General features: G+C 32.6%; 2 protein-coding genes across 2 annotated transcripts; one reads left to right on the top strand and one right to left on the bottom strand.

Annotated features, from left to right (window-relative positions):
* The first annotated feature begins 11,329 nt into the window (after positions 1 to 11,329).
* LOC122592147 (pectinesterase 2-like) lies at positions 11,330 to 13,096 on the top strand. Its single transcript, XM_043764354.1, has 2 exons — positions 11,330 to 12,203; positions 12,317 to 13,096. The coding sequence occupies exons 1-2, from the start codon at positions 11,330 to 11,332 to the stop codon at positions 13,000 to 13,002; spliced, it is 1,560 nt and encodes a 519-aa protein (XP_043620289.1). The 3' UTR covers positions 13,003 to 13,096.
* Positions 13,097 to 18,938: 5,842 nt separating this feature from the next.
* LOC122593383 (auxin-responsive protein SAUR36-like) lies at positions 18,939 to 19,837 on the bottom strand. The gene has a single exon (XM_043765780.1). It carries the CDS (start codon positions 19,488 to 19,490, stop codon positions 19,011 to 19,013), a length of 480 nt encoding a protein of 159 aa, XP_043621715.1. The 5' UTR covers positions 19,491 to 19,837; the 3' UTR covers positions 18,939 to 19,010.
* Positions 19,838 to 20,538: the final 701 nt, after the last annotated feature.

Raw genomic sequence — 20,538 nt, 5'->3', positions numbered from 1 at the left:
AGAACAGTGGGAGGATTGTAGAACTTGATGAGATTCAAGAGAAAGATGTGTCACCTTCTGAAGATACTAGCAATCATCAACTTGGGGGGGAAAATGTTCAAAGTGATGAACCTCAAGTCGATGATAATGAAGCGATTCCACTTTGTAGGTCCGAAAGGACAAGACGTCCTACCGAAAGACTATGTCTGATGGTAGAAGAAGACGTTGTTGGAGATCTCGATGAGCCTCCGAATTTCGAAGTTGCATTATCAGATCCGGAATCTGACAAATGGCTTGAAGCTACGAAGGTGGAAATGAAATCCATGAAAGACAATCAAGTCTGGAGCTTGGTTGATCTTCCACAAAATGCTCAGACTGTTGGGTGTAAGTGGATCTTCAAGAAGAAGACTGACATGGATGGAAATGTACACACCTATAAAGCTCGTCTCGTGGCGAAAGGTTATACTCAACGTTTCGGTGTTGATTATGAAGAAACCTTTTCTCCAGTTGCAGACATTAGAGCTATTAGGATTCTCTTAGCCATAGCTGCGTACTATGACTTTGAGATATGGCAAATGGATGTTAAGACTGCCTTCTTAAATGGTTACTTGGATGAAGACGTCTATATGGATCAACCAGAAGGTTTTATTGATCCGAAACATCCCAACAAAGTATGCAAGCTTCAAAGATCCATTTATGGACTAAAGCAAGCATCAAGAAGTTGGAATAAATGGTTTGATGAAGAAATCAAAAAGTTTGGTTTCGTTCAAAATCCCGATGAGCCATGTGTATATCGCAAAGCTAGTGGGAGTAATGTTACTTTCCTTGTCTTATATGTCGATGACATATTAATCATAGGAAAACACGTTCCAATGTTGCAAGATGTTAAATCCCATCTTGGAAAGTGTTTTGCCATGAAAGATTTAGGAGAAGCGGCATTTATTCTTGGAATCAAAATCTATCGAGATAGATCAAGGAGATTAATTGGACTAAGTCAGAGTGCTTATATTGATAAGATCTTGAAGCGATTCAAGATGGAGAACTCTAAGCGTGGGTCTATACCTATGCAGGAAAAACTTAGTTTAACTGTCAAACAAGGTGCTTCTACGCCTAGTGAGGTAGAGCGTATGAGTAGAATTCCTTATGCTTCGGCTGTAGGATCTATTATGTATGCGGTTAGATGCACTAGACCCGATGTGGCGTTCGCGCAAAACATCGTAAGCCGATATCAACAGAATCCCGGTGAAAGCCATTGGATTGCTGTTAAAAATATTCCGAAGTACCTACGAGCTACTAAAGATATATTCTTGGTGTATGGAGGAAATCCAGACTTAGAGCTCAAAGTGACCGGATACTGTGATGCTGGATTTCAAATTGATAAAGATGACACGAAGTCTCAATCAGGATTCGTCTTCGTTTTAAACGGAGGAGCTGTGGACTGGAAAAGCAAGAAGCAAACCACAGTCGCCATGTATGCAACAGAGTCTGAGTACATTGCCGCCTCAGAAGCCGCAATGGAAGCAGTCTGGATAAGGAAGTTCATTAGCGGGCTCGATGTGATCCCCTCAAATGAATTTCCCACTGATTTGTACTGTGATAATACCGGTGCATTAATCATTGCCAACGAACCCGGAGTTCAGAAAGGTGCCAGACATTATGCTAGACGATATCACTACGTTCGAGAGCAGATCGAACTAGGAGAGATCAATTTACTCAAAGTTCACACAGATTTTAACTTAGCTGATCCTTTCACGAAAGCTTTGTCTAGGCCCAAGCTTGAAAGGCATGCCGATGGCATAGGACTTAAATTAGCTAGTTATTTCATGTAAATCTGTTGTTTCAATGTTTGGATAAGGGATGTTAAACAATTTATATTTTCTATAATGAAATAAAGTACTTGATATGTTGTATTTCTTTCAATATTAAATTGTGTCCTATATTTGCATGTTTAATCCTTGAATATTTCATTTAATATCTTATATATTATTGAATATTCTAAATTGTCCATTGTCAATTAATTATATGGGAATATAATTAAACGAATACAAATGTGAGTGATTGGTTATATTCTTAGAATATGTAATGGATGGATCCCACCAAACTCACATGATATCCATAGCGGATGCATATCGGACTACCCCACTAACGAATTATCACTTTATGGATCATCGTCATTAAGTGAAATTCGCAAATGGTTACTTTTTTGATCCTTTGACTTGAGACACAAGTAGGTCAGCATATATGAATCGCACTTACTTGATATAGTTCTAACTCACCTGGATAAGGGGGTACATAAAGGGCTATTTTCAGAAAGTGTCGTGAAGTATGATGACTGACACGTGTAGTCAATATAGGATTTGTTTCTTCAATTTGAAATTGAAGTATGATACCGTTTGGCGCCCTCATTAGGACTAATTAAGATGTTTGCATGGCCGTGCCCAAATAAATCCAGATTGTTCTCGATTATATTTGGTAATCATTAATTAGTTATAGAATGAGAAACATAATCGTTAAATTATGAAATGATCTCGATCCATATTTATATTTAACAAAGGTATCTGAACAAAGGGATAATAAATGTCTTAACCATTTAAACAGTACTTAAATGTTTTCGGGAGCATTGGGGTGTTGCTAGACGCTTACCAATGTTATTATCTTCATTCGTTACGAGCTCAAGTAGGAGCTGTTGGAATATGATTACGTAAAATGAACGTATGTCCAAAAAGTATTTAAGCCTACGGGGTCACACCTCAACGTGAATGTAACTATAAATTAATTAATATATTAAATGTAATTTATTGATTAATTTGATCACGAAAAACTAACAGAGGTTCGTTAAAAGAGTTAAAAGTTAACGGTATTTAATTAACGGACTTAACGGAGAAGAGTTGGAATTAGGAAACAATTAGGAAACCCCTCTAGAATGTTCTATAAGGGGGAGGTCGACTAGGGCTTAAAAACCCTCAAGACTTGGTCATTAAGTTTCCTAATCCTATAAATACAAACCTATGTTTATTTATTTTACATACAATTAAATCCAAAGGGTTTTTCTCTCCTCTTTTCTCTCTCCCTCTCTCGGCCGAAATCAAACCCACAAAGGGTTTTGATTTTCAGTTCACTTAGCTAGGAAAAAGGGTTTTCGGGTTAGCTAGGTTTTCGGGTTTAAACAAAGGGTTGTTCGTGATCAAGTACTAGCATACATACGTTCCACTGTTGAGTGTGCAATCGTAGAGAGGTTAAGTTAAACCTTGTTCTTGTCTTCAATCTCTCCATTATAAGGTACAAATTCTATACTTTGGTTAATTATTTAAACTACATAGATCTTGTCTTCCGTTGCGTGCTTTGTAATTTGTTGTGATAATTAGTTATAAAACCCAACAATATATAGATCTAATTTATGGTCCAATAGAAACATATACCAGCACGTACATACAAAAATCTCTGGTAGCAAAAGGCTGTGGATCAGGAGTTGATGCACATCGATATCAATATCGTATTTAATTTTCAAAAACACTTATTTGTAATACCACATATATATATATATAAAGGTGTGATGCACATCGACCTAGTTAGGTGCTAAGAAGTATGATTGAATCCCAATTATACTACTAGCATCAATACATACATATAGTGTGGTATTCTGTTTGTTTTTTCTCTTAACTCATTTGATACCGTTACTAACCAGTATATACGACACAGAGCTCACCCTTACTTCAAGGTACGCATGCTGGATAGCTATGCAGTGGGTGATAGCCGTTAGATCCCACGTCATCCCTCTGATTTTTTTTAACAACCGTCGTCCCTGATCATCATGTTACATAAAACTCCATTGACTAATATAAAGTAATCGTAGTTGCTTCTGCTTCTTCATCATCTTTTAATCTAATTCAAAATCAAACCATAAGAGTAATAGTTTTGGTTTTGAAATCGCTCTCACAATTCATAGGAACATGGTGTTTGTTAGACTTAGAGTCTCCGTCTAGCTAGTTTATTTGGCTTTATATGTCCAACCATGAGCTGTTCAAAAAAATAAATAAAAAATGTCCAACCATGAAGTAAGTCAAAAAGAACAAAGGATATTGGGTTAGTAACATCCGTTTAATTGTAGACAATGGTATTAAAAAGAGCAAATTAAGTTCCTTTGATGATTCCTTTTCAATCTCGATCTTTTGACTCCCTTGGTTTAACCTTTCTGCTCATTACGCTTAAAACGGATGAGTTCTGAAAGTGTTGATCCACTAATTCCAATTCAACACTTTTGATTATCATGTTTCCGCTCATGACTTCATAATATCCCCAACCCAAAGGTAAGGTGAGGCCTCTGCCACCAGCACAGAGAATACTTCAGTAGCATCTCTCACCGACTTTTTTACATTTTGATTATTTTTTTCGAAGTGTGTATCAAAGAGCATTAGCGTATCAAAAGCAGTAGTTATGGTCTCGTTAGCTAAAGTTATTCATATTACTCCAATCCCCACGGTGCGAATACCAAACCCAATATTTTTGGAGCCTTTAATCACACTAGTCGTGTCTTCGGGATCTTTCATATCCTTGATATCCGTAAAACTTTTCTTATCCTGACTTGTTGTAAGTCCAACCATATAAATGTCGGACCATCTCATGTAGAAGCGAAGGCATTGTTTTTGCCGATATAGGTCAATTAAGTCTAGTTACATGCATTGTGAGGTAACACTTTCTCTTGATACTTCTTAAAACCATGTAATTTTGGTCAACAAGTTGCTTTTTAATTCCGTCTTATCGCTTTCTAAATCGAACTCATTTTTAGCAAGTTTGTCATTGATGTAGGATGCTTAAGTCACAAGATTGAGTTAGCGAAAGTTGTTGGCCAAAATTGATAAAATTACATGGTTTAAGAAGTTATCAATAGAAGAGTGTTACCTCGGAAAGCATATAACCAAACTTGACCTACATCGGCAAAAACAATGTCTTCACTTCTACATGAGATAGTCCGGCATTTATTTAATTGGACTTTCAACTAGTCTAGATGGAAAAAGTTTTACAGATATCAAGAAAATCAAATATCTTGAAAACACGACCAATGTGCTTACAGGCTCTAAAGATATCGGATTTGGGTATTCATATCGTGGAATTAGAGCAATATAAAAACTTTATCTATGAGACTATACTCTAAAGCTCTTTGATACATACATTGAAAAAAATAAACAAAATGTGAGAAACTCGGTGAGAGATGCTACTGAGGTATTATTTGTGTTGGTGGCAGAGGCTCCACGAAACCTTTGGGTTATTATGGTTGAAGTCATGGGCGGAAAAACAAGGTAATCAAAAGTGTTGAACTCAAATTAGTCGATCAACACTTTCAGAACTGGTTTACTTTAAGCACGACGAGCACAAAATTTAAGGGAGGTGATCCCTACACAACACAATTTTGCCATACACAACAATACATGCATCAGACAGTTGTATTGTACAACCTTTTAATGCATATATTGTTGTGTATGGTAAAATTGTGTTGTGTAGGGATCATTTCCCAAATTTAAACCAGTGATGTCGAAAAATGCTGCACCCCATCGTTAACATGAGATATCATTGAAAATACAACACTACATGAAATTTCATGGATACTGCATCTTTGTACTTAAAAGAACCAACGAAAAAGACTTAGTTTTTGAATAGACTATTTGATTAAAACCTACGAACTCACCAACCTACAAATTCAGACTAATCAGGTATAAAGAATTCATGCTAGGATTAGACTTCAGAAGCTAGAGCTACGTTACTTTTGTCCGCCTTAAGCAACCCCAATTTTGACTTTTAACTACAAAACACTAATTTTGACTTTATCAAAATTTAAATCAATTTTGAATTTAGACACCGATCAATTTTGACTTTATCAAATTTTAAATCAACTTTGACCACCAAATCCAAATTAAACCCAACCTTAATTTTACAAAAAAAATAAAAAATAAAAAATTAGACATAATAAGAATTTTCCCTTTGACCAACTTTCTAAAACAAGATCTAAACACCAAACTCAAGACAAATCGATTTTTTGAAGCAAAAAAAACTTACCGGTCGGTTTGACCGGCGTGACCGACCCAAAACCTAAGGACTAATCTAGATCCAAACATAATACACAATCCAAATCACTTTCACAACTCGGATCTAAGCTAGATTTAACAAAAGCAACCAAGAACAACTCGAAAATCTCTTAATATTCACGGATCTAAATGTTTTTCGGTTTATAAAAACCTCTAATGTTACCAAGAATAAAGATTTTGGACCAAAAAGTTTCACTTATAAAGTATATCGGAAAAAAGTTCACAGATTTCATGAATTTTGGATCTAACTTCCCAGACTAGAAGGATCTCGGCTCAAACTTTTCGGATTCGAGGGTTTTTGGGTTAAATATTTCGGATCTATAGGATTTCGAATATATATATATATATATATATATATATATATACACACATATACCCATATATAACGGAACAATCAAAGTTTTTGGTCAAAGACTTCAGATCCATGTATGTATATACATAAATATAACCGAAATATATACATATAATAAAAAAAAAATCGGATTCTTTAGAGGAAAAAGGAGATAAAAAGCCGATTTATATATATATTGTTGTGGAGATTTCGGATCAAAACAATAACGAAGATTCGGATCTAAATGTTTATATAAAAAAATATACAGTAGAAAAATATATATGAATGTATATTTGAAAGAAAACGTGCCTTTTGATGAAGAAAAACCAACTAGATACAAAGATCTATTCAATACTTACCCAAACAATAAAAGAAAAGGAAGAAGCATGAAGAAAATGATGGTGGATGGTGGTGGTCAACCGAAGTTCTAGAGAGAGGGGGGGGGGGGAGGCGGCTGTGGAGAGAAAAGAAGGAAGAGAGAGAGGGGGAAGGTGAAATGAGGGGAAGAGTAAGGATTTTAGGGTTATGTGGTTCTTTTTCCCACCTATGACCTAGTTTTCACTTCCACTTTAATTTGTTTCACGAGTCGATATACGGAAACCCGAGACTCGTTAAACTACTTTGTCGACAATTTTAAATGTAATTTTTTAATAGCTTTTCAACGGATATAAATATGACCATATTTATTTATTAAGTCGTTAATTAATTAAATTTTAAGTATTTTATTTAGTTTGACATTTTCATAAAGACAAAAAAAAATTCTTCTACTCTCGAGTCCACGCACAATCTTTCCCAAAGTTTAAAGGTTCAAAAAGCCAAAATAAACCATAAGCCCACTTATCCTGTTAATAATGCTTTAAAGTCCAAAGACATTCACACTCCTAAAATGCATATTCTGGTTATAACGTCGCGACATGAACGCAATGAACAAAGGACGATCAAAAAAATAAACCGGAAAAATACGCTCAGATGACGGTTATTGTTATTAAAGAGTTTGAAGAGGAATCATCAAAGGAACTTTGGGCTAACCATAGATAATATCAAGGTAAGTGAATGGATATTGCTAATCATGTGTCTTACGGACTGTGCATATCAGCAACACATAATTGAACGTACGTTAGATTTTAATTAGTCAACTTGCGTATAATTTATATTATTAATAATGGAGATGTATCTTGTATAAAAATTTTATTTTAAAAATCTTCATAATTTTAAGTAAAAATATTAATAGATTGTATGTTAGACATTGATATTTACCAAATAAACGAACTTGTTTAAATAATATAAATGTCACATATAATATTTTAGTTTTCTATGTAACAAATTAGACCTTTATGAAGTTAGTGGATTATTCAATATTAATTAATAAATATATGTGTAAGTTTCAGACATGGTAATTGAACCCAAATTTATAAATTTCAGTTTCAGTCGGACGAAACCGGAATTTATAAATCCGGTGTTACTGGTTTCATAAAATTTTTTTGGTGAAAACTTGTTTGACAAAATGAATTGTATATATGTGCATTTCAAAAAAAAAAAATCGTAAAGATAAAATTAGCTACTTTTAATTACATCTAAACTTTGTTTTCAAAAGTTTATTACGGGATCAAATACTAACCAGTATCGGTATTAATCGGTAAAATGTTGATGAATAATGATGAAGAAGTACATGGAATCTAGGGGTTTTTTGGTATACAACAATTGTAAAGTAAATATAAGCTACAATAAGACCCTCCGGAATTAAGTAGAGGAATCAATTAAGTTAATCTTTTTGCGGGTCAACATCATATACAGTAATATAGATATAGTTTATGGTCCAACGGAAAACATACCAACACGTATAAAAAGCCATGATAGCAAAGGTTGTTCATTCCGAGTTGATATGCATCAATATCAATATCAGATTTGATTTCAAAAACTAACACATATATATTCGCAATACCTATTTCAGTAGAAAGAAGTATGATCAAATCCCAAATATACTAGCTAGCATCAATACAGATACAACACATACATACACACGTACATACATATAGTGTGATAATTATGTATAGTTTTTCCGCTTGAATAATTTAATACTGGTACTAGGGCACAGAGCTCACCCTTACTATGTAGTGCATGATAGTCACTTTTTTTAAACGACCATTGTCCCTTTTTGAATCATGTGAAATAAAACTCGATCGATTAACTAAGGAGCAACATTTTGAGTAATATGAAGTAACAGTAGCTTCTTCTTCATCACCATCTTCTAAAATACTATTCAATCTAATTCAAAATCAAAACATAAGAGCAATAATTTTGATTTTGAAATTGAAGTGGAGTTTTTTCTTGTGTAAAACCTCTCTCACAATTAATAGGAACATGGTGTTGGTTAGACTTAGAATGCCCCTCAATCTAGCTAGCTAGTCTATTTGTTTTTTATATGTCCAACCATGGAAGTCAAAAAGAACATATATACATGCAGTATTAGTATATATGCATAATAAACAAATTTTCTCTCTCTCTCTCTCTCTCTCTATATATATATATATATATAGTTGCTTGAAATCCGTGCTCACATGCTTTTCATCATAAATAGTCCCCGTCGTTTAATATCTTACAACAGTTGTCCTCTTTTAAAACAATCGTTAACTTATGTTTGAGTTTTTAACAAGTTTTTCACCATTAATAGTCCCTATCGCTTAATATCTTGCAATATTAGTCCTCTTTATTAACGACCGTTAATATCTTGCAATACTTTTCACCACATAACTTTTTAATTTTTGTCAACAAAGTTTTACATTCTTACTTTTTGTCACATATTACAATTTCTTTTACTTTTGGCTTTGAAAGTTCTATTTCATTTACTTTTTCTAACTTTTGCCACGAAATTTTTTTTTTTTATCACATAGATTTACTAAAGTTTTCAACCTTTTACCTTTTGCCACATCACTTTCATTTCTTTTATTTTTTGCACAACAGTTTTCTTTTATTTACTTTTTATACTTTTATTTTTTCCACCTCTTGCACGAAAGTTTTGTTTTTGTTACTTTTTATACTTTTTTTATTCTAAATTTCGACACGAAAGTTTCAACTTCTTTACTTTTACCACATAACTTTTGGATTTCTAACTCTTGTCAAGGAAGTTTCATTTTCTTAACTTTTAGCACATAGCTTTAGGTTTTTCATGTTCAGCCACCAAAGTTTCGCTTTTTTTTTTTTTACGTTTTACCATATAACCTTGAGTTTTCGCTACATAACTTTTGATTTTATAATTTTTTGCACGGAAGTTTTCTTTTCGTTGCTTTTTATGCTTTTCATTTTTTTAACTTTCGACACGAAAGTTCCATTTTCCTTATTTTTCACCACTTTTTTATTTTTAACTTTTGTCAACAGAGTTTCATATTTTTAACTTTTTACCTCATAGCTTAAACTTTTTCAACTTCAGCCACGAAAGTTTCATTTTCTTTCTTTTGTATGTTTTACGTAGCGTTATTTGTCCCGGAGCAACGCCTGAGTTTTTATACTAGTTTAATCTATTAATAATTAAAGCAAACGCCCTAATTATTTTTATATAAATTTGTAGTCACATTAACTCAATGACATAATGAGCTATGGGTAGGCAAAATTTCACAAAGCGTTGTTAGTTTAGAGAAGGGATAAGTATCTTGAAATGTAACAAACTTTAAACGAATGTTTATTGTAGGAAATAAATAAAGTCGTGTGTATTGTTGTGTATTGTATGTAAATAACTTGAAATTATGTTTATTGTATGTAAGAAAATGTATCCAACCAATTAAAATCTAACAAGTGACACCTATATATATGGTTGTCACGTATATTTTCTTACATACAATAAACATAATTTCGAGTTGTTTACATACGATACACACGACTTTAGTTATTTCTTATTATAGACATTCGTCCAAAGTTTGTTACATTTCAGGATATTTATCCCTTTAGAGAAACCATGTACATTGGAATAATGCAAAATCTCTATAATAAATAAAAAATAATTGTCTTTCAAAAGTATCTTTAGAGAATATATGATGTGACAAGTCTACAATTTTTATTTAAAAGATCTTTATTTTAATTATGATGTCATTAATAATTTACAATATTTTTAATTAAAAATAACTTATTAAATGCTTATTTAAAATTCTTAATATTTTATAGTATAATATTCATTTTATGTTTTGTTAATGCAATAGGTACTTTATTAATTTATGCATATTGTGTTATTCTATTCCCTATTTCCATATCAATTTATTATATATTAATAACAAAAATTACATGTATATTTTGTAGTTTTTTATTTTTTTTAATTGAAATGCCCAAATTAAACCCGGGTAAATTCGTTAGTTAATACAAAAGTTTATATTCAAAACTAATTATAGAGAATTATTGGTAGGGAAAAGAAGTAGATAGAAATACTTATAGTAGTCGAATCTATACTCCATTAATAAGCAAACTACCCCACCCCTTTTAACACCTCTACCTTTAAAATGTCTTTTATGCCCTCCTAATTTACACTACCCTATTTTTTCTCCATCACGCTCATTACACACACATACGTTCATCTGATTTCCGATTTTCTCCATCTCCCCCCTTCTCTGATTTTCTCCCCCCATAAACACCATCCACCACCGCCCCAAAAACCACCATCAAACCACTATCCACTGTCGCCGGCTTATTTTTTTTTTCTTTTTCATCGCCGCCGCCCCACAAACCACCATCAAACCACTGACGTTTTTTTCTTATTCCCCGTTGCATCGCGCGGGTACACCGCTAGTATGCACAAACACAACTTAATTTGCTTTTAACACATAAAAGAAAAGGAAAAATATTGATGTGTTGGAGCCTTCTTTTCGTTACATTTCACTTTCTATAAAAGGCAACTATTGAATGTTTCAATCCATGCATTAATCCTAACTTAATTGTCAACAACAATTCTCTCTTCATGCAATTCTTTTCATTTTTAGCAATCAGTTTTACAAGTACATTCCTTTATGGGGTGTATGGTTACACGACATCTGACATAACATCTTGGTGTAGCCAGACACCGCACCCACAACTATGTGAGCATTCTTTGATCACCACCAAGTCAAATTATAGCCCCATAAAACAAAAGCCAGACTTTGTTAAAGCTTTATTGAAAGTCACTTTAGAGCGTGCGGAGCACGCAGGTTCCCACACTCTAACGCTTGGCCCAAAATGTCGTAACGAGCGTGAGAAGGCTGCATGGGCAGATTGCTTAGAGCTTTATGAAAAAACAATCCTAACGATCAACATGACAATTGATCCTAACCAAAAATGTAGCCAGGCCGACATACAGACCTGGCTCAGCACTGCCTTGACAAATCTAGAGACTTGCAAGGCAGGATTTGAGGACCTAGGTGTCACCAATCACATGTTACCATTGATGAACAATAATAATGTGTCATCTTTGATTAGCAATACATTAGCAATGAACAAAGGAGGGGATTCGTCGTATAGTGCAGCATCAAGTTCTCAAAAATCAGGCTTCCCTAAATGGGTGAAACCAGGTGATAGGAAGCTATTGCAAACACCAACTATTAAAGCCAATGTGGTAGTGGATAAAGATGGATCCGGTGACTATAAATCGATTGGTGACGCCATAGAAGCGGCCTCAAAGAGGTCAGGGAGCGGGCGGTATGTAATCCGAGTGAAGGCTGGTACATATAAGGAGAATATAGAAATAAGTAAAAAACTAAAAAACATAATGTTACTTGGAGATGGTATTGGGGAAACTATCATAACCGCCAGCAAAAGTGTTCGAGGAGGTAGCACCACCTTCAAATCAGCCACTCTTGGTACGTATACAAACTATATTATATATCTGCACATATATTTGTAGATGAATTATTACAAGAGAAATCTGACATTGTTGTCTTTACTACTGCTCTCATGATGATATGATGTTCAGTGGTGGACGGAGATGGATTTATTGGCAAAGGGATGACCATTAGGAACACAGCTGGACCACAAAACGGTCAAGCTGTGGCGGTCCGCTGTAGTGCTGATCTTTCGGTGTTCTACCAGTGCAGCTTTGAAGGGTACCAAGACACGCTATACGTCCACACAGACAGGCAGTTCTATCGCCAATGTGACATCTATGGCACAGTCGATTTCATTTTTGGCAACGCAGCCGTGGTTCTCCAAAACTGCAACATTTACGCACGTAAGCCCCCGAACAAGATCAACACAATTACAGCACAAAGCCGGAGTGATAAAAACCAAAACACGGGGATTTCAATCCATAACAGCCGTGTGACAACCGCCTCTGAGCTAAGAGGTGCCAAGGGAGTTGAAACTTACCTTGGGAGACCATGGAAACAATACTCTAGGACGGTTTTCATGAAAACGAACCTTGATAGCTTGATCAATCCAAAGGGATGGACGAAATGGAGTGATGAGTCGGCACTTAGTACCCTGTATTATGGCGAGTATATGAACACCGGGCCTGGTTCATCTACATCGAAACGGGTGGATTGGAAAGGTTACCATAAGATCACTAGTAGTAGTGAGGCGTCCAAGTTTACCGTCGGTAATTTCATTGCTGGTGGTTCTTGGTTACCGGCAACCAATGTGCCATATACTTCTGGTCTCTAATTGATCAATTAATTCATTGTTAATATATCTTGTAATTGTAATTCACTTTTATGCTTTTTCTTTAATTTTGTTGTCATGCAAATTTCTGGAAATATTGGATGAGATTCATTTGAATTGAATAAATTTTGTTAATTTATTGTTCCTTAATTACTTCCTTACATTTTGAAGAAGCTTAATTTGAGGTTGGTTACAATATATGGCTTCTTTTTTTTTCTTCGAATGGTTGAGATCAGGTTAATTATAGAACTTAATTAAGCGTGCATGAGGTATATATGAAAATACAACTATTAGTAGTATTAGAGATACAAATCGTAGAGCAATGAGTAATTAATCAAGTACTGTAAACTACATTTTTAATTAAGTACTTTCAAAGCCTTGTATAAGTTAACGTAGTGTCGATATGTCTAACTCATTTAATCTCGACCCAAACCCAACCATTTATTTCGTGTCGGATTCACATTGATCGTGTCAAGATTGCTGACCCTGCATAGATTAGAAATCAAAAACAAAAACCACATCGCTTGAATAATAACACCTCAGCCTTCGATCATTTTTTTTTGTCTAAGACCTCATGCCCTCAAAAAAATTGTCCATTTTCACAAATAAAAACATTAATTAATTATTAATGGCCTACTATTATGAAAAGTTACCTTTAAACTGTAGCTTATTTGTAGCTTTGACTCGAAATTGATGTTATGAAAATGAATTTTCTAATCAAAGTAAAAGCTATATTTCTTTCTTCTATTTATGAAAAGCTAGCTTATAAATTGGAAAGTCGTATGTACAACGATGATTGAACTACGTAAAAGAAGATTCATACCTTAAGGGTTAAGGGTGGTGTACCCTATATATTTAGCTGTTATATATGACGGTTCAATTTATATTCTAGAGCCAAATTAAATAGCCAATTATGAGCCAAGATTCGTTCCCTGTGTGTGTCGTTTCTTTTTAGTTCTTAAATGAATTAAGAATATTTATGAAATTCGATATTTAAATGAATTGAAAAAAAGTAATACTATATATTAAAGTATTTATGACAAACAAAGTTAATATTAACCAATCAAATATTTTGATTGGTAAGATGTAACTCTGACTTAGTATATAAAAATTATAAAATTTAGATTAAGATTATAATTAGCCATTGAAGTTAGTTACTTAGTATTCTTGTTACTTGTTGGCAATGAGGTAGAAGGAAAAAATATCCATCTCATATCGTATTAAGAGTAAAAGTATATAAAAATCACTGTATAAAAGCACAAATGTATATATACTCCTTATTTCTTTTTTTCCATTGTACTTTACCTTTCTAAAGTGTAAAAATAATACAATAAAATTCAATTAGCATGAAAAATAAAAGGGAAAGGAAAATTTTATAACACGAAGTTTCCCTAAAGATTCAATAATTGTAATGTCCATAAAATACATTCACTTATTAGCAAATTATATTATTGTCATCTTTTACACCCACGCAATCACATATGTCTGTCAAGCTAGGCACAATCAATGTTTCTTCTCTTTTTCTTATTCTTCTGAAAAGTAATGTCTTTCTTTTCTTTAAACGTGCATAATTGCGTATTCTTATCCTTTTTATTAACATTTCATAATAATACGTATATATAATATCATATTAGAATGAAGCCGCATAAACAAAACAAGATTCTTATATATTAGAAGAAAAACAATGAACACTCCGGCCATTGTTTGCATTTACTTTAGCAGCCCGTTGGGCCGGCCCATGTCTTTTGCCTAACAACGCGTAGTATAAGTTTGTTTTTTTTATATATATAAGGCAAAATCATAAATAGTTGACCTGGCTGGGCTTTCACTTTTGATGGACTTATAAATGAAAATCATGGTTGTGGGCCAAAGGAGCTTATGTAACATGCACAATTGCACACTATAAAATTTTAATTTGTTTAACAGGATACTTCACCATACAGACTAACAGACATACCAGGGGAGGCCTCGAAAAGGGACAAACTCGATTTCCAACCGGAGCATATATTCGAAAGGGCATAAATTTTGAAAATTGTATATATCAAACTGAGAAGAGCTAATTAATCAACCAAAATGCTATAAAAAATGTTATGAAAGATTAACTAATCAAAAGTTAACTAATATCTAATATTGTACTGTATATATTTCTAACATTATGATTTTGTTAAGTACGGGGTATATATAATTTTAATGTTATAACGTTACTTATTATTTATAAAAAGACTTTGTTTCTACATATGATCATTAAGAGTTAAGAGCATTTTTATTTCTATTCGGCCTAGGTACTTATACATGACCTTATACATACTATAAACTATAAGGTGTAGACCATAAGTCGTTACAAATGATTCAAGAAAAAAAAAAACTCACACACTTGTCACTTCAAAGTGTCGGACCCAATACATGTGAGAAAACCAGAGATACATATATCAGTTGAGCTGACTTCATTACTACTAAATAATTTTTTATTATTCAGTTTCAATATAATTTGTATATTCATATTTTCTGTATAGCATATTGATCAATATGATCCGTTGTATTTTAGGAAGGTTTTTGTACTTGTAATCAGTGATTCCATTCAAATTGGAGTTGTATTGTTATTACTTTGATTTTCTTATCGACGTACCCAAAGGAGAAAAAGTTCGATATTTATCAAAATACCAAAAAAAATCTACAGGTGGGTTCGTTTATGGAATAGGATTTGGACATCGCAATAGAGGGTTTACTTTCAGGCATTTTTTTCTAGTAATGGACCACCTGTATGTTGGTCCAAAGAGCCTAGCTAGGTGTGGACACCATAATTTTAATCAACTAGTTATTTATACTTATATTTACTCGTATATTCATATCAAATTTGTATGTTGGGATCACATTTAAATTATTAAACTCATTCTGATATCTTTTGTGATAATAACACATGTGGTGATAATCCTTTCTCCGGATTTTCACAATGAGTTACGATTTTTTTTAAAAATTGATTATCACATCTTACTTTTTTTTTTATGACCATACATGAATGTTTACACAGCTGAGAAATTTTAGATTACCTCTAATAATTTATGTCATAAATTTAAAAAGTAAGACTCAAATTTAGGCTTTCAAATACTTACTCTAAAATAAATTCGTGTCAAGAACCACAATTTACGACGCCCATATTAGTGAAAAACCATGAATCGTAGGTAACTAGGTATGTATCAGAAAAAATTATCCTCTATTCATGTATATATTCATATCAAGTTAGTTGGTACTAGCTGTTATATGTAATACTTCATCCGTCTTAATTTAAATGTCATAGTTAATTGGATCTTTTTAATACTTGATTTAAAATATATTAATCGATTGAGTTTTAAATGTATTTTATAATGATATAACTTTTATCAAGTTTATAAAATACAAAGAATAATATTTATGATCAAAGTTTTGAAAGAAAAGCTTAAACAGTCATCTTTGAACATTTTAATTAGAACGAAGGGATTATTGGTTATGGGATTATGGTTATTAAAATACTAATAAAAATCAAGACACCAAAGGTAACAAGAAAAACTTAACTTTGATAAATAACAAAAGATTTTACTTGTGACAAGCTTAATACTATCACTACTATGTTATTAAATAAATAGAAAAAACAAATAATAACTTATACTTTTCTCATCACAATAACACAATATATTTATACACGCAATTAGATGAAGCTATTACTTTTTTTTAACATCGATAAAATAAAACTATTACTAGTAAACCTATATATTAGTCGGAAGTCGACGTTCACATACAGCTCATTGTTATCTAAAATCAACTCATTAGAAAAATATGACATACGTATGAACAAAAGTCAGTTTTTTTTAATAAAAAGTTTATGTGTCTATGCTGCATATGGTTTTAGAAATGAAGTACGTGAAAGGAACTTATAAAAAATTTTTTTTCCGAACATTCAGTCGGTATATATGCGATATCAGGGAAACCTCACCATATAATGGTGAAGGCTTGCATGTACCCTAGTGAACCTCACCGAAAGGAACTTATAAAGTAAAATAGATATATATATCATTGGTCACGGGTTCAAAACCTTTGAAAAGCATATTGTGAAGTCTTTGCCAATGAGGTGGAGCATGGAGGTTTTTCTAGCATTAGCTAGTTTTCTCCAGAACGGTAGTGAGACTTCCACCGCCAGTCATGCCCACGGATTGATTATGCTGGTGACGTGGTCGATCTCTACCGGACGATGAAGAGGCATGCCGCTGAGTCCAATCACCACTGTTCAAATATATATATATCATAATAAAGGCGATTAATTTAGGGGAGATGACAGGAAGTATATTATTAATGTAAAAGTATTTAATGTAAGATGAATAATATACTTATTAAGTCTTGGGTTTTATCTCATGCATACGTGATTCGAACTCTACATATTGTCTAGCTGGATATCACTATGATATATCGAATGCTAACTACCAACTCACTATTGAAAAAAGATATATATTAATAAATTAATAATAATTATAACATCTACCAATAAATTAAAACAGGATTGAGATATTATTGAAATGACATGTGGCGTAATCCTTTATCGACATGAGTCCTTTTAATATATTTAATTTATTAATTTAGATTTTTTAATTATATATAGATTCAATTTTTTTGTTAGACTAAGAATTAAACTCTAATTTTTAGCTTATAGATACAAAACACATGATAACCTTATTTGATTAATCGTTTCTCATTATTAAAACTGTCTTTTTTTCTTTCTCGATTCTTCAACACTTATTACTTATAATAAGTTATTAACATGAAGACTTCAAAACTTTGAGTTTACGATCCGTAATCATAAGGTTATTTGTCGTCATCTACTATGTTTACAAGTTCTGATGTTGGTGTTATTGTGAAAACTTAAGGTACATCCAAAACTCTAATTACACATATATTATATTTATCATTATTATTGTTTGTTATAATTTACTTTCGATCATTGGTTTACTTTAGCCACAATCTATTCAAACTTATGACTTATATCTGAGACATATTTGAATTTCTTTATTATACAATTTATATAGTTACCATACTCCTCCGTACATATACGATATTGCTCCAATGGTCTTTCTATGACACGTACGTTTGATTATATTAATTTTTTTTTTAAAAGTAAGAAATAAAAGGAGGTTTGGTATATGCTATTTTAAGTTTGATCCGCATTATGGAGCTTTTAGCACAATACATCCGAAGTTTAAACCTCGCGATAAAACCCTTATTACTTAGAGCATCTTCAATAGTATGTTTTAAATGTTTTTTGTTAAGTTTTTACTATTTAAAAAAGCTTTTATATAAAAATTTTTCTATTGGAGTTAAAATATTTTTATCAAATAGGTTGACAACCTTCAAATCTTTGAAAAATGTAAGACTCTTATTTCTTAGTTTTGTTATTAAACAATATGCTTGAAAGTCTTCTTTTATAGCTTTTAGAGCAATAACTAGATTAAAAGTTTTTGTAAAAAGCTTTTAAGAAAAAATGATTATTGGATATGCTCTTAATGATTTGGAAAAACCTCCTCCAAACTAATCCGTAAGTAAAAATTTAATACCATCCAAATTGAAAAGAATATATCTTAAGGAATGAGTAATCCTCATTTTTAAGGCTAATGTTTAAAAAGATTAATATTTTTCATATATTTTATATAAAAAAAACCTAATATAAATTACTCTCATCCAAACGTTTTACAACAGAAAATCTAATTATAGACTTATAGTACATACTCCAGCATTAAAGTCAATTTCTAATTTCTAATACTGTATTAATATGCTATTTTAGAAATATGGTAAGTTAAAAATAAAATTAAAAATGATGTAGAATATGACTATATGACCATTAAAAAAAAATAAAAACAACAACGAAAAAATCAAATAAACAAAATCACAATCTATATTTATTTACGTCCACATTAAATTATATAAGAAAAAGACAAAGGTGAAAAAAAAAGTCTACAAAAATTTAAGTTTTATCACCATCACCATCATCATCAAATGGAACGTTTCCACGTTAACACTTTCCGGCCACCACTTCCGGCAGCAATCCTTGTTTTCACGTTCTCAAATTCCGATTTGCGGCAAGGAATAGTGATACCGCCAGCATGCTCATGGCCATACTCATCTTCCACCTTTTGTAGCAACTGTCCAAACAACGGATGGTTTATATATATAACAGGCACCAATACTCTTTCATAAACGCCGTCGTTTTGACCAATATATACCGCCAACTTCCCCTTTGGAACTACCGGATCTTGTCGGAAACGCAAATAACCCGAATTATGACCCGGCTGTTTTGAACATATTTCTAATGCTTTTGACTTAATTTTGTCGACCCACTTCAAGATTCTTGATGATGATATGTGTGATGGGTTTAGCCGGCGATAACCCCTCGCCCGGGAATATCTCCGGCAAGTACACCGGAAAAGTGAGATGACTCTGCGTTTGAGTAAAAAACCTCTAAATTTTTTCATCTTTTTTCAAGAAAATGAAAACCCAAGTTGGGAAATGATGTGAAAAGACAGAAATGACGAAAAAGATTGGAACTTGGGGTGTGTGTGTGTGTGTGTATCAAGAAAAGGGCCAAGGGTCTGCAACTGACATGGTTAAGCGAAACAGAGTAAGACAAATTTCAGAGAGAGATATTGGTATGTTTGACATGTTTGGTTTTATACTACTAAAAAACTAGAAAAGCTTTCTGTTTCCATTTTTTCTCTTTAAAAGTTGATTGCTTTAAAGGATTGTGAGAAAAGGTGAAACAAAGAATTTGGTAACGAAGATGAGAGAAAAAAAGGGATGGAAATATGGCATGCAATAACTCAATAAAGAAGAAGAAAATAGAGACTCAAATATATAGAGAAACTAAATGATGAGAATTTATCAAGCTTTACAATAGATTATGCTTATTCCACGTGTTAGGGCATAATGTAACACCACCAGGTAAAAGTCAACCTCACCAGGATATTAGCAGCGACGTCGCCACTAATACTTTGACACTGACAGGGGCCTCGCTAATTTCTTTGTCATATTTACTATTACAGACATGGGGTCCGCACTATACGTCGCCGCTAATAATTTTCCTGATGGTGTTACCCTTTTTGACCTGGTGGTGTTACGCTCCTCGACTAGAAAAGTATTTCTGATCACAAATAAATACTCATTTGCTTTCTAGCTTCTCTTGTTTGTTTTCGACGCGTTTGTATTCAAGGGTTTGAACTTTCGATAAAGAAGAGTAATGAATGCCACAAAAAATTTATGTTTGAACGTTTGTTAAAAATAAGAGTAGTAACGAATTAATGTCACAAATTTTTTATTTTGTTTGGACAATATGGTTTCTATAAAAGATAAGTTGATGTAAAAAAAAAAGTGTTTAATAAATAGGCATAAAAATGATGTATGTATTTAGTTTATTGAAAATATTTTGTTGTGTATAGAGTATACATTATTAAAAGTATGTTCCTAATAAATAAGCTTACAAAATGGTAAAGTGGGTATATGTCGAACTAGAATAGATATGAACAT

This window comes from Erigeron canadensis, chromosome 3, assembly GCF_010389155.1.
Source record: "Erigeron canadensis isolate Cc75 chromosome 3, C_canadensis_v1, whole genome shotgun sequence".
Lineage (NCBI taxonomy): Eukaryota > Viridiplantae > Streptophyta > Magnoliopsida > Asterales > Asteraceae > Erigeron > Erigeron canadensis.
This window is presented reverse-complemented; position numbering and strand designations above follow the sequence as displayed.

Bases quoted from the DNA above. Each gene is read 5' to 3' on its own strand.
- LOC122592147 (XM_043764354.1), top strand. From the start codon at position 11,330: ATGCAATTCTTTTCATTTTTAGCAATCAGTTTTACAAGTACATTCCTT. The intron at 12,204-12,316 runs GTACGTATACAA...TATGATGTTCAG, and splicing joins CTTCAAATCAGCCACTCTTG to TGGTGGACGGAGATGGATTT.
- LOC122593383 (XM_043765780.1), bottom strand. From the start codon at position 19,490: ATGAAAAAATTTAGAGGTTTTTTACTCAAACGCAGAGTCATCTCACTT.